This window comes from Alexandromys fortis, unplaced genomic scaffold (assembly GCF_014885135.2).
Source record: "Alexandromys fortis isolate MF-2015 unplaced genomic scaffold, M_Fortis_MF-2015_v1.1 scaffold_79, whole genome shotgun sequence".
NCBI classification, from domain to species: Eukaryota; Metazoa; Chordata; class Mammalia; order Rodentia; family Cricetidae; genus Alexandromys; species Alexandromys fortis.
The window spans coordinates 1178252-1192846 of NW_026067964.1; the positions used below are offsets into that span (position 1 = coordinate 1178252).

The 14595-nt window shown below is 42.4% G+C and overlaps 1 protein-coding gene across 3 annotated transcripts in view; it reads left to right on the top strand.

Moving 5' to 3' along the window:
* The first annotated feature begins 5873 nt into the window (after positions 1–5873).
* Positions 5874–14595, top strand: part of Tnpo1 (transportin 1) — an 80984-nt gene continuing 72262 nt past the window's right edge. For 2 of the 3 annotated variants that reach the window (XM_050153822.1, XM_050153826.1), the window contains exon 1: positions 5875–6041. In XM_050153822.1, coding sequence (XP_050009779.1) covers positions 6027–6041 — 15 coding nt within the window. In that variant the 5' untranslated portion in view covers positions 5875–6026. Of the gene's footprint in view, positions 6042–14595 lie in introns of all 3 variants that reach the window. The other variant, XM_050153827.1, reaches the window with a different exon arrangement.

The window sequence follows — 14595 nt, forward strand, 5'->3', positions numbered from 1 at the left end:
CAAGATACTGCTATGAACATTTGTGCACCGTTCTGCGGTAGGCCTGTTTTCATTTTGGCTATGAAAACAGCTGAGAGACAGGGAGATTGTTGATTTAATTGTTTCCTAAAGCAGTCTTAGCATTTTATAACCCTGCTAGCAAGGCATGAGGGCACCAGCTCCTCCTGTGCTCCCCAGTAACACGTGAAATTCCATAGTTATACTGCTGGATATCAAGTGGTATCTCCAAGTTTTGATTTGATCCCTAATAGCTACGGATCCAGAGTTTCTTCTCATAGTCTTTTACTTCATTTTATATGAAAGAATTTAAGTATATAAAATGAAGTATATATATCATATTCTTTGCGTGTGTGTGTGTGTGTGTGTGTGTGTGTGTATTTCTTGACTGAGCTTCATGGGACACACTTTCAGTCTCAGCACTCCTGAGGCATAGGCTTGTGAATCTCTGTGAGTTCAAGGCCAGCCTGGTCTTCAGAGCTAGTTCCAGGAAAGTCAGGGATATACAGAGGAACCCTGTAGTAAAAGGTGCGGGCTACTTTGTTTCGTCCAGCCTGGCTCCCTGTCGCCCAGCTAGCTTATACCAGAAACAACCACATGGAAATCTGTATTAATTAAATTGCTGCCTGGCCCATTAGTTCTGGCCTCTTATTGGCTAACTCTCACATCTTGATTCAACCAATTTCTAATAATCTGTATGTCACCACGAGCTCGTGGCTTACCGGGAAAGATTCAACATGTCTGACCTGGCAGCTTCATGGTGGGCAGCTCTCTGTCTCTGCCTCCTTTCTCCCAGCATTCTGTTCTATCTACTCCACCTATCTAAGTTTTGACCTATCAAAAGGCCAAGGCAGTTTTCTTTATTCAACCAATGAAAGCAACATATAGAAAGAAGACTCTCCTATACCAAAACTCTGTTTTTAAAAACCAAAAAGAAAAAAAAAGAAAAATGCTCAATTTTCAGCACTTGCAATAGCTTTATGACAAATTTGTGGTTACTTTTTATACCCAATATGATGTACAGAATCAGCTTGACTCCTTGGCACATTTGCCCAACCCCTACAGCACTGCTCTTTAAAAAGACTATCTTGATTAATAAAGAAATAAATAAAAAAAAGACTATCTTGCCTCCATTTAACTATGTTCAAATGTACTCAACTTTTTGAGTTATAGGTTCATATTTTTCAACAGACGTCAGACGCTTTCTGCTATTATTTCTAAGATTTTTTTTTCCTTATCCCTCATTCTTCCCTGGGTCCATGAATGGACCATGTATTACAGTTATTCAGTTCCATGATACTGCTCAGCTGTTGTGCAGGCTATTATTGCTTTGTTAGTCTGGATAATTTCTTTACCAAGGTCTTTGATTTTATTCTTTCTCTCCCCACCCCAGTCTCCTCTATTCTGTTGCTAAATTCGTCACCTGTGCCACCTCTGTCGTCACCTACAATCTCCCTCTGCCCCATACAGCTTGAGTCCTTGCTGAATCTTTTTCTGCTATATCCATGGTACTGGGGGGTATTACACTACAAGATTTAGAATTTTTGTTTGTTATGTTTTGTTTGTTTTTCAAGACAGGGTTTCTCTGTGTAATAGCCCTAGCTGTCCTGGAACTAGCTCTTGTAGACCAAACTAGCCTCAAACTCACAGAGATCCACCTGCCTCTGGAATGCTGGGATTAAAGGCATGCGACCCCACTGCCCAGCAAGATTTAGGATATTTTAATGCTCTTCTTTTTACCTGACTTTTTCTGAAAATGCTGGCAAGATGAATGGGGTAGCGGAAAGATATTGCCCACTAAGGCCAGTTTAGTAGAGAAGCCCAAGTTCCTCAAGTGTCTTTCTTTGACACCGAAGAGAGAAGGCCCCAGATGTAACAAAATTGTAGACATTATCCTAGGGAAGAACGAACTAGGCACCTTACTCTACCCAAGAGTAGAAATCTAGGCTGTTAGGTCTTTGTTGATATGGCAAAGGGGTGGAAGGAGTGTTAGTTAGGATTTCTGTTGCTGTGAAGAGACACCATAACCATGGCAACTCTTATAAATAAAGGAAAACATTTAATTGAGGAGGCTCACTTACAGGTTCAGAGGTTCAGTCCTGTATCATCATGAAAGGGAACATGATGACATGCAGGCAGATGTGGTGATGGAGAAATAGCTGAGAGTCCTACATCTTGTAGACAACAGGAAGTTGACTGAGACACTGGGCGGTATCCTAAGCACAGGAAACCTCAAAGCCCGCCTCCAGTGACACTCTTTCTTCAACAAGGCCACACCCACTTGAATGAAGCCACATCTCCTAATAGCCACTCCCTATGAGATGATGGGGGCCAATTACATTCAAACTACCACAGAATGCATCATAATTTTCTTTGATTTTTGCTGATTTAACTGGTTCTTTTCCAAAAGTTTTCTGTATCCTATGCTGCCCCTTCAGCTGGAGAGGGCAGTGTTTTGATGGACCTTTTTTATTGTTTGTGTTTTGTCTGGGCCATTGGTATTTCCAGCTGGTTGAGTCTTCAGTTTCAAAAGTGGGATATGTAAGGCCGAAGAAAAACCTGAATTCCTCATTATGTTCTTCCTCGAATTCCAAGGTCCCTGCTTAGTCTGTTTTCTATCAGAGCTTCTTCTGTTTGCTTTCTCTGTAACGCCTGGGACTTTTAGCTGTACTGAGAAGAACAGTGAACACTGTCTACTTCATCTTCCCAGAAACGGGAGTCTGAGTAGGGCATTTTTATAAATAGAATTATATTTTAATTACTAGGAGTTATTAATAGCTCGAGGAACTTTGAAGTTAATTTTTCTTATTTAATAATAACTCCTAATTTATCATTTTACAAATTAAGGCCTTATATAAGGGTTTGCTTTAGGTAAGAAATACCTATAAATTATTTACATATTCCTGAATTACTGTACCCCCCTTTCAACTCTTTTAAATTCCAGAAATTATTGCTTAGAAAATATTTTCCTTAAGGTTAACTTGGAGATGTTTCAAAGCAGAAGACAATTCCTTAAACTGTCTGGTGTTAAATGATGACGCATTAAGAAGGGGAGTGGGTACAAGGTAAGATAACAGTATCTTTCCCAAAGGACAACTGGAAAAACAGTTCTCAGAAGCACCCTATTTTAAAGCTTGCCTGCCTGAAACATTACTTCAGTTCTCTTGGTGAATTTTTATATAATATTAGTAGTTACTAATCACCACTAATAAAATAACTTATTAATAGTAATAAAAGTATTACTAAAATAATGAAGTATTAGTAATATTTGCCTATTAGAGATATTTAGCAAGTTTTGGACTTTCAGATCTTTTTTTTTTTTTTCAAAATCACCCCCCCACACACAGGCAAACATGGTCATTTATATTCATTAATGTCCAGCAATACTTTTATCTATTGCCCCATTGCTGCCTGCCTACTGCTATTGAACTCCTCATGTGCTTTATCTTCCTTAGTGCTGTCTAAGACAAAGTAAAGGTCTGAGAGACAGAACTACACACAAGCAGGAGTGTGGTAAGGCTGGCATCTAGATGCAGGTCACGGTAAAGTCGGCATCTGGATGCAGGTCGTGACCTCCTGAATAGCACAAGGTTTTTGATGATGCTACATCTGACAAAGTAAGCAACTTTTCTTTCCCAAGGGTTGGTTTTCTCATGGGGGTGCCATTTCGTAACTGTTAATGTTCTTTGATTTTTGTCTTTGTCAACTCTTTCACCTAAGGAAAATTTAATGTTGAAACTAAAGAATATAAAGGTTGTGAAAAGCAATGTTTATTAATCTTAAACTTCAAAATATGTCATTGAAAAATGCCAACAATTCTGCAGAGTTTTGCCACATGAAATGTAAAGAGAAAAACACCACCGAGTAGCCATTATTATATGCACAAAGGAAAACCAAATAATAGGAAAGAAAATTAAATAAGCCATGTTAATAAGGTTTAATGATAAATAAGAGTTATTATTTAAAACATTTATTTTTAATTTAGGCTAGAAGATGAGACAAAGGCCACCTAGATAAACATCTCTACCCACAGTCACTTCACAGTGACCTTTTCATTTCAGTGTTATGAAAGAATAGATTCTTGGGTTAGCTCATCTCAATTTCATAACATCTGATAACCAAGTATTCTTTAAAAGACTTTGAGGGAACAAATGCCAACTTTACCTCATATACTAATAAATACTCAATTCCTCCTCCCTTCCAATTATTTCCAAAGTATTATTTAGGTGAATTTATATTAACTGCTTGGTAGGTCTCATAACTGTCATTAATTGCTATCCTTTCTGATTGGACTTAGATTTATTCATGTGTATGAGTGTTTTGCAGACATGGATGTCTGTGTGGTATGTGTCCCTGGTGTCTGAGCAGGTCAGAAGAGGGCACTGGATTCCTGAAACTGGAATTATAAAGTTATGATTGACCATGTGGGTTCAGAAATAAATGCAGGCCCTCTGCAAAAACAAGGCTCTTACCCACTAAACCATCTCTCCAGCCCCTAATCTTTTAGATTTCCACAATCTTTTGTTAAGTTCTAGCAATGTAAAACTCGGCTACCACAATCCTGAGTTATACAAGTCCCTAGTCTGCAATGCAATCTTTTAAGTACTAAACAAGCCCTGCTTGCATTTCCTTGGAGATTCACCAAACAGCTCTGGAGAAAGGTTTATATTAAATTGTTTTTTGGGGGGAACATATTTCCTCTTAGAAACCCCCTTTCCAAGAATACTACTTGATTCAGCTTCCATTAAGTTAACATTATAAAATGCTGAAATGTATATTTTAGTTACTTTATTTTTTGAGGCAAGGTTTCTCTGTGTAGTTCTGGCTGTCCTGGAACTCAGCAATCAGGCAGCTTCTGCCTCCTGAGTGCTGGGATTAAAGGTGTGTGCCATCACACCCGGTCATATTTTAGTTATTTTAAATATTTTCCCTTTCTATGTTCAACTTTCTGATCATAAACATCATCTTTTAGTCTCAAATATGAGTTAAACTAACTGTAATGAGTATTACAAGAGAAGATTATTAAGAAGATTCTTTCTTAATAAATAAGCCGTCTTAGTAAACATTTAGCATTTTCTAGAATTAGACACTATACCATATATAAAGTGATGAAGAGCACTAAGTGTCTAAACAAAAAGTGTGTGCCACTAAGTTCTGGTGTGAGGCTAAGTCTCCCCGGCAACTCCCCTTAAGAAATAAAGAGCACCTTGCTATGCACATTTACAATATTCATAGAATATATTTGTGTAAAAGTAATCGCAGGGAAGGAGAACAGTTCGTATCTATTCATTACCATCATCACAGTTGGGTTTAAACATGTCTACCTCTCCCATCTGAAAACATTTTCAGTTTGAAATTATAGTACTTTTCTCGTGGTGGCTGTATAAAGCTAGGAGCGCTAATTATGTCCAAGCTCATAAAGTAGTTTTATATTAAGATACAGACCTAGAGAAGTAAATTTAATTTGCTAAATAGTTTCATTTGGTTTACACAGCAGCACAGCTTAGAAACCCGTCTGGTACCAAGCGGGCAGCGGGCCGCCCACAGCCATCTGCCTCGTACCGGGGAAGCTGTGGGATAAGCGGCGACTCCCGGGACTCGGCTGTCACTCGAGGGGCTACAGCGGGGGACACAAGTGTGGCCGAGGCACGTCACCTCCTGGAAGGGCCCTGCATCTAGACATCACACTCACGGGCCGGGCAGCGACAGAGCCCCACGCTGGGCCAGCCGGGCCGCGAGGGAGTGGGGGGACGGGCGCGGGGCCGAGGCCGCGACCTCTGGGCCCGCTCGGGAAACCGCTGTCGTGCGCCGCCCGACGCAGGCCCGCAGGCCCAGGCCGCGGTTTTCCCAGCCCCGCCGCCGTTGCCAAGGCGACCGCCGCCGAAGATTCCCGCGCCGGGCTCCGCCCCCCGGCCAATCGGACCGGCGCTCGCCCGAGCCCAGATTCTCTTTGTTCCGCAGCCATTTCAGGCCCCGGACGGGAGGCAGCGCCGCTTCGGCAGAAGGCCCGAGCACCGGAGGCCTCTGGGATGGTGTGGGACCGGGTAGGTGGCGTGAGGGTGCGTGGCCGGGGCGGAGGGGCGGAAGCGGCCGAGCGGGCTCCCACCCGCTACCGTGCCGAGGGGGACGAAGCTCGGCTCCCGGCTCTCCTGGACCCGGCACGGCCGTTTGGAGCCCGCCGGCGACGGCGCGGTTCTAAGCCCAACAGCTGCCGCCCCGGGCGCCCTGAGGGACCGGGACGGGGCGGGTGGCGCACCAGGGCGTGGGAGGTCGGTCCTGAGGCGGGAAGGCGGCTGTCGGGGCGGGCTGGTGCGGCGCCTATCGGGCCGCACCGGGCTAGGACCCGAGGTCGCCGGTCTTTGTCCCAGAGCTCACACACCTCGATTTCTGCAACCAGCTGATCCGCCTCCCCCGAGGACCTGCTGGCCTCGCGACGTGTTTTCATCATTTTAATGTTTGTAACTACGGGTTTTGCTTAGGTTTGTGGGGCTTGCCCATCTGACCGTGTCCTGTCCGTACACGGCACGGGGGAACGGCCACCGAGGAACAGACCCGCCACCACAATCAAACTGGTTTTAGAAAGGCTTTCTTCCCCCTCCTTAGAAATGATCTCGCGTTGTTTAATTTTTTTTTCTTCAAATCACGTGGGCCTTGCAGGGATTGTTTACAGTTTCACTTTGTCATGCCAGTCGCAAATCAGCTGTAACTGTAGAAACGAATTTGGAGGCCGTCCACTAATTGGGAAGGTTGTCTGAAGAAGCTTAGTTTGTTCCTGCTGTAAAACAGGAATGGCTTCAGTGAGTACGTGAGCAGTGCTTGGCCCCCTAAAGAAAAGATGCTTGTTAAGTGCAACATGTTTGATGAAATCGGTATTCGGAACTGACTTGTCCGGAATATGCCCATTCATATGTGTTCATCTTTTACCAAAAGGGCCTGCTGGGTTTGAAGTCTCCCTATTGAATTTTTTCCTTTAAGAGTGATAAGAAAATGTTCTTAATGAGGTAGTGGAGGATTTGGGTTTTGGGGAGGGGTTATGATTTCTACCGGCTCCCTTACCCTGCGTCCCAGTTATTCGAGAGAATGGCTGACCCGGCTGAAAACTTGGAACTGCAAAGAGAAAATAGTAGTTTAGAGGTGCGGGTTTCTTTGAAAATCTTTGACACTTGGGTGTGGGGGAATCGTGGCTTGGCAGTACTGATTTTACTTGAGTCGATATAAACCCATTGGGTTCTGTTTCATTTTCCTCTTCTGAAAAGTGGCCTCCACCTTCCATGAGCCTTCATGTGCTCCATCGTCACCCCAGTTAGGATACTGAATTCCTCCAATTGAAAGACTATCACATATTTTTTGTACTTCGGTCTCCATCCCTAAAAGCCTTTTGTCATTCCATAATAGGAGTAGAATACATTCTGGGGTAAAAAAATGTTCTCCTTGCTGTGACAATTTTCACTATCAATATTTGTTATGTTCGTTGTTTTCATGACTGATTTTTCTCTTCTATAATGTTAAAGTGCTTGTGTGCATTCAGTTTTTTTTACTGAATGGTGTTGAGATGTGAACAAGCTTTATTCAGAGGAATTTCTTGTATTTGTTAATCATATTGGGTTTTGCAAACCTTTTTTTAGGAAAAGAAGTCAGGTTTTAAGGAAACCAAATCAAGTTACACATGAAGTAAATTAAAGCAGTATAAACAGAAGACAGGTGTGCAGGGCCGTGGGGACTGTGTTTCTTTGCCAGGTATGAAGAATATGGCACACAGGGTGTGGCGGCGCTCGCCTTTAATCCCAGCACTCAGGAGGCAGAGGCAGGTGGACTGTTCAGTTCTAGGATAGCCTGGTCTACAGAGCCAGTTCCAGGACAGCAGGGGCTGCACAGAGAAGTCCTGTCTCCAAAAAAAAAAAAGGTAGCAGAAAGACTCTCCCCTCCTCCCTCCGCCCCCTCACCCCTCCCCATACTGACTTACATTGCAAAGGTGGAGAAAGCTGGACTAGAGTGAGCAACTGGTTTTCACATTCACGGAGGACAATGCCCCTTCGGAAAGGGAGGGGTTGGAGTGAGTGAAATTTCACGGAAGATGAGGTCCTGCTGGGCTCATGTTAGTAAGGGTTTGGCAGGTGAGAGAAGATGTATTCAAGGTGGAACAGGTGGTTGTGAGAGAGGGCCGTTTGTGGTGAAGTAGGTAGAGGTTCATGAAGAGAGGTCGGAGAAATGAGTTTGATTGGCTGGCTCTGGCACTTCTAGAGTGTTCTTGGAAGTCCTATCAGTTAGTGTAATAAAGCTCTTAAGCATCTCTGGGGTCACATGAAATATTGAAACAGGAAATGAGGATGGAGATTTGTCTTGGAATTTTTTGTTTTGATACGTGTTTTTGTCTGTCTTTTGAGACAGGGTCCCACTGTGTGAGATTGGCAGTCCTAGAACTCACTCTGTAGACCAGGCTGGCCTCAAACCATAGAGATCCACCTGCCTCTGTTCTCACCTTCCATCCCGAGTGCTGGAATTAAGCATACTCTACCACATGTGGCTGCCTTCGAATTTTTCTAAGATAAATTCCATACCAGAAGGGTGGCCACATCTTATTTCCAAAGGACAATGGCAGTGGAACTGTTTGAGCTCCACATGGAAAGGAAATGTTGCTGCTGCTGTGGAGACCATGCAGTTGGAACCAACGGGTGCCTTTCTATTGGTTTACTCCATGATGTAAACTAGAGCTGTCACGCCAGGTAGGGGTAGTGCACGCCTTTAATCCCAGCACTTTGGAAGCAGAGGCAGAAGGATCTCTGTGAGTTTGAGACTAGCTTGGTCTACAGAGTCAGTTCCAGGACAGGCTTCAGAGCTACACGGTAAAACCCTGTCTCAAAAACCAAAAACAAAAAAATAGAGCTGTCCTGTGTGGTATGGATGTCAGGAGCAGACACTTGAAGCCAGGCTCTTTGTAATTCTCAGCGTAACTAAAGGCAGGTTACAGTGCTTGAGTTTTTGTCCGATTATGTTCTGAGAGCATCTTCTGAGTCAGTACAGTATGCTCTTCTAACCCGGCCACATGTTGTGAGTGCTCCATACATCACTACTGTTCTCATTGTTGGGGATTATTTTAGAAAACTAAGAAAACCACCAATCTCAGGACCATATAACGATTTCTATAAGCCCTTTGGTGTATTTCCTTCCAATACGAGTTTTTGTTTTTGTTTTCCTACAGTTTTATTACATAAGTAATTTTCTGCTTTTTTCTTAAAAACCTGATATAAACATTTAAGTTGTTTAGTTATTTTGTCTACTTTTTATGACTATAATATTTGTGTGAATTTCTCCTAAGAGTTTCTAATTTCTTGTAGCTGTATAAGAAACCTTGCAATGAACATCTTTGTGCATAGAATTGTTACTGCATTTCTGATTCATTGTGATACTGAGTATCTTCCCAAATTCTGGATCCATATTACCAGGCTGCTTTTGCTTAAGGGAAGCGTTTTCATGGTAGTGTTCTGAGAAAGGGTCCATCTCTGTAGCTCTGTCCATACTGGAACTCTGTAAATCAGACTGGCTTCAAACTCACAGAGATCTGCCTGCCTCTGCTTTCTGAGTGCTGGGATTAATGGTATGGACCACTGTACCCAGCTCCTGGTGGTGTTTGGATTATATTGTTGTGCTGTTGTTTGTGTGAGTGCTGGGGGTTGAATTGATGACGTCATGCAGGCTACACGGGTTGTGAAAGGACTAAGTTACACAGGCTGGCCTTGAACTCACTGAGGTCCAGGCAGTCCTCCATCTTAATCCTTTTCCTTAGCATATGCTTATAAGCCTCTACTACTAGGCCTGCTGGTTTGTTTGTTTTGTCTTGAGACAGTTTTTCTGTGTTGCTTGGGTTTCGTCTCCATTTCTAACCTTCTGGCACCATCATGGAGATAATAATGTCCACTACTATGCTAAGCTTGCTTAAGGGAATGTAATAATGTTCCTAAAATAAATAGAAGCAAAATAACATTAATGTAGCTACAGATGTGAGATGAAGGCAAAGAAAGACTGAATTAATACATTTTCCCTTTGTACTATGTCAGGAGTTATCTGTAGACATCTGGTACATAGTATTTCTTTAACATAATTCTCATCATCATAGTCCTGTTTTATACATGGAAATTACTTCCCTTTAATTGATGGGAGGAGATGACTATACATTTTGCACAAGGGCTACGTGTGCAAGCCTGACTCTGAATCTACGTCTGTCTAAGTAAAAGATATTTGTATATTTCTATGTAGCACATATTTTCAAAATGTGCCTATAAACCATAGGCCACACTGTTAAAATAGTGAACAAAATTAAACCAAACAGAGATTAACTTACCACATTTTAGAAAATGAAAAAAAAATCTTTACCTGGATGAAGTATAATTGGACATATAGATATATAGATAGGTATGAAGATAGGGAGAAATCTGAATTCTAAAATGAAGACAGCAAGCATATGTGGACTCAGCATTCTTAGTAATGCTCTCAAACAAATGAGAAAGGGGAAAAACCAAAGAAATCACAAATTTGATTAAATTTAGTGACTAAGAGAAGTTTAAAGGCCCATTAAGTAATTGAATTGAAAAATACACTTGATGAAGCCCATTACTGGTGAAATAAATGAAAAGTCTTAATGGAAAAATAAGCCAGAAAGACTAGAGCTGTTTGACATAAAGAGACTAGAGGATGTTATGCTGAAAGGGAACAAAAACACGCATGCATGCGTCTTCACAAGCGACTGGAACACCAGTAAAGTCGTGACACTGCATCCCCTTAAGTCTAGGTGCACAATCACTCCGCTGACACAGGTCCTTTCTATCACTTTTGATTTACTAACAAAAGAAATGTAGAGAATTCCAAACTTATGTAGCATTTATGCAAACAAATGCTTAGTAATAGATGGTGCCAACCAAATCTAAAAAAATGGACGTAAAGTTACAGAGCCACATAATTTATGTTTCCATTAGCAGTTAACATTGTTTGAGGAAATAGCTGAGCTGAGGAGATGGTTCAGTGGGTCAGGTGTTTGCCACGAAAGTAGAGGGCCTGGGCTTTGATCCCTAGAACACATGTAAAGCTGGGTATGGTAGCCTGCATCTGTAATCACTTGTCCTACAGAGAGATGAAGACATATGTGGAGACTATCCAGAAGCTTGTGGGCTAGCCTGCTGTACTCGGGAGACTGTCCAGAAGCTTGTGGGCTAGACTGCTGTACTCGGGAGACTGTCCAGAAGCTTGTGGGCTAGGCTGCTGTACTCGGGAGACTGTCCAGAAGCTTGTGGGCTAGCCTGCTGTACTCAGCAATGAGCAAGGTAGAAGGGGAGGACTGACTGACACACAAGGGTGTCCTCTGATCTCCACATCTGTCCCACTCCAATATTTAAGAAGAGAAGGGAAAAATATTATAAACTAAAAATAAACTGTTTGACCTAGAACATAGGAGAACACGCAAGTTTTGGGAGTCTGTTAGTTAATACAGTAAGCCCCTAGAGGTAGGTTCCTTCAGCTGGAGAGAACTGTACCACTGCTGGGTTCTAGGATTGACTGTTGTATGTAAACAGGCATGCCATAGCACAGTTATCGGTTGCAGGTTTGGTTGCAGGTTTTATGACGTAAGCCTGTGTTGGCCTCAGGGAGGACTAGAAGTAGAGTCCATGAAGGAAATAGAGACTGGCCTGAGCATTTGGGAAGTAGAAACCCATTTCGTGGAGTACTCAAGAGGTAAGAACCTGCTATGTTCTTGGACCACTGAGCAGGTCAGGGATCTAAATGGCCTAAGGTCAGGTCCATACTTTTTCTGTACACGGTAGATAATATTTTCTACTCTGTGGTCCATACCAGCCTTGGCATTGTCATGCAGAACAGTTTCAGACAGTGAACCTCCTAACTACAGTGGCCAGATTTGCCTCAAGGGTTTTCACTGGACAACCTGATCCAATTGGACCAAGGTCTTAAATTACCCTAGAATGAATGATTGAAATTTTGAAATGAAAATGCTCATTACTTGTGTAAATCATCAAGAATGGGGTGTTTTTAAAAATAATTATGAAATACATAAAAAAGAAAACAATTTCTTCCTTTTTCTTTTCCTCTCCTCTCTCTTCATCCTGTGCCACCAGACCTGGCACAACTCAGTTTTTTAAATGAGGAAATTGTCAGAAGAGGAAGTACGGCTAGTCAGTGAGCATGGCGCTGTGTCACTAAAAGGGACATGGGCAGTAAAGTGTAAAGTCCCCTTCATACTGGCCACAGTTTAGAAACAAGCACACAGAATCTATTGAAGGGGTCTGGCAGAATTCACACACTGCTAAATCAGCACAGGTATTTAATTTATTTGTTTACTTATTTTTAGGCAGGGTCTCATTGTGTTACCCAGGCCCAGGCTTCAAACTCATCCACGTGCCAGAGTACTGGGATTAAAGGCGTGTGTGCAACCACACCCAAACCAGGAATTTTAAAGTAAAGCCATTTTTGCCCTAGTAGCTTTCATTTTAACTGGGTGGGTAGAAGGTGCTATAAGGTCTTTGAGGTAACTGCGGAGCCTCCAGGTTCCTTGTCAGCCTTTGTCTTCTGCATTCCATTCATAGGATTTGTAAAGTGGCTGTTTATGGTCTCTTCCCCACCTGCCTCACCTCCCTGTCTTAACTCCTCTCACCCTTGTATTGTACCTTCTGGGATTTACTGACCATCTACCAAAAAAAAAAGTTATAGCATATTCCTATTGTTAAGGATTATTATTTTATGTATATGAGTGTTTTGCTTGCATGTATGTGTGCACACTGCACATGCCTCCGTGAGAAAGAAGAGGACATCAGATCCCTGGAACTGGAGTTAGAGGTCCTTGTGAGTGACCGCGTATGTGCTGAGAACTGAAACTGGGGCCTCTGCAAGACCAGCCAGTGCTCCTAACCCCTGAGCCATCTCCCGAGCTCCCCTCTCAAAATATTCTTTTGAAAATTTTCTTAGACTTATATATGAGTGTGTTGCCTGCATGTATGTGCATGCTTGAGAATAGACTATCAGAAGGTTGTGAGCCTCCATATGGGTGCTATTACCAGTATGCCCCTCTAACATTCTACTAGATTGTTCTGTTGTTTTCCTCTGGTGTGCTGGGGAGTGGGCCCAGCGTTTCAATTGCTCTGTTCCTTTCCAGGCCTCTTTTAAAATACATAGCTATAGGAATCCGAGAATGTGTAAATTCCCAGTAAAATAGCAAAGTGAACAGCCGGCTTGCAGTGGTTCAAAACTGTCGATAGGATAATTGTTCATCAATGAACTATACTGTATTTATCAATCTGTATACAATGACTGGGGAAGCTAAGGCATACTTTGAATGATTTGCTTTCATTATTTCTACATATTTCGATGCACAGAAAAGAACTTTATAAAGATAATACAAAAGCACATCCCAGAGTACTTCTAGGAAGGGAACCAGGATTACGAAGTTTTAGGGAGCTTGAATTTCATATTGTCTGCTTTTCCTGACAATGAAGAGTCATATTAATTTTTTGCTGAGCGGTGGTGGCACACACCTTTAATCCCAGCACTTGGGAGTTAAAGGCAGGCAGCTCTCTATGAGTTTGAGGCCAGCCTGGTCTAGGGCAATTACACAGAGAAACCCTGCCTCAAAAACCAAAAAAAAAAAAAAAAAAGAGAGAGAGAGAGAGAGAGTGTGTCATATTACTTTTTCATCCCAGGCTTTTTTAATGAAGTAAAAGGGAAATAATGAAATAGATACTTAAAAAAAGAAGCAGTAAGAAGAAATAGATTAAGAGGCTGGAGAGGAGAGCCGAGGACATTGCCTTTCTTAAATGTCAGAGTGGTCAGAAATCTGATCAAGGGTAGGAAGAGCCAGTGTGAAGATTTTAGGAGAAAAGTTGCAAAAGTAAAGGCCATTAGGTAGGGATAAGTTGAACATGGCAGGGGAACCACAAGAAAACAGATGTTGCTAAAACATGACAAACAAGGCGGCTGTATGTAATGCACTTGAAGAGGTACTGGCCCAAATTAGGTAATAACTTTGAGGGCTGTGATAGGAGGATAAACCCATCCACAATTAATCCCAGGCTTTACCAGGTCATCTTTGCTGGTTTATTTCAAGCAGCTACATGGGGGCAATATGGAGGCCTGGACTGAGTTGTAGCAGGTCATGTTTTCAGAAAGCACAGTCTCTGGGCCTCCCTGGGGGAGAACTGGGCAGTCTGATTCCAAGCACATTTGAAGGTATATTTGGATAGCACTGGGGGGATTTTAGATGTGGAACAAACAGAAAATCAAGGATGCCCTTTTAATATTTTGATCTGAACAACTGGGTGAAAACTACTGACATTTAGTGATAATAGGCGGAGGTGGGAATAGATTTGAAAGGACTGGAGAAGTAAATCAAGAGTTCTTCTTCAGTCTGGTTTGAAGTGATGGGTCTCATAGGCAGATTGCAAGGTCCAAACCACCGGAGCTACAAGACTGTCCAAAAACAGATAAGACACCCCACTCTCACCCAGCTGTGTCTGAGATGTCTAACAGACAAATGCTTGTGTCTTACACTGGATGTTTGAGTCTAGAATTCAGGATGCTATCTAATGGTACAGACCATAT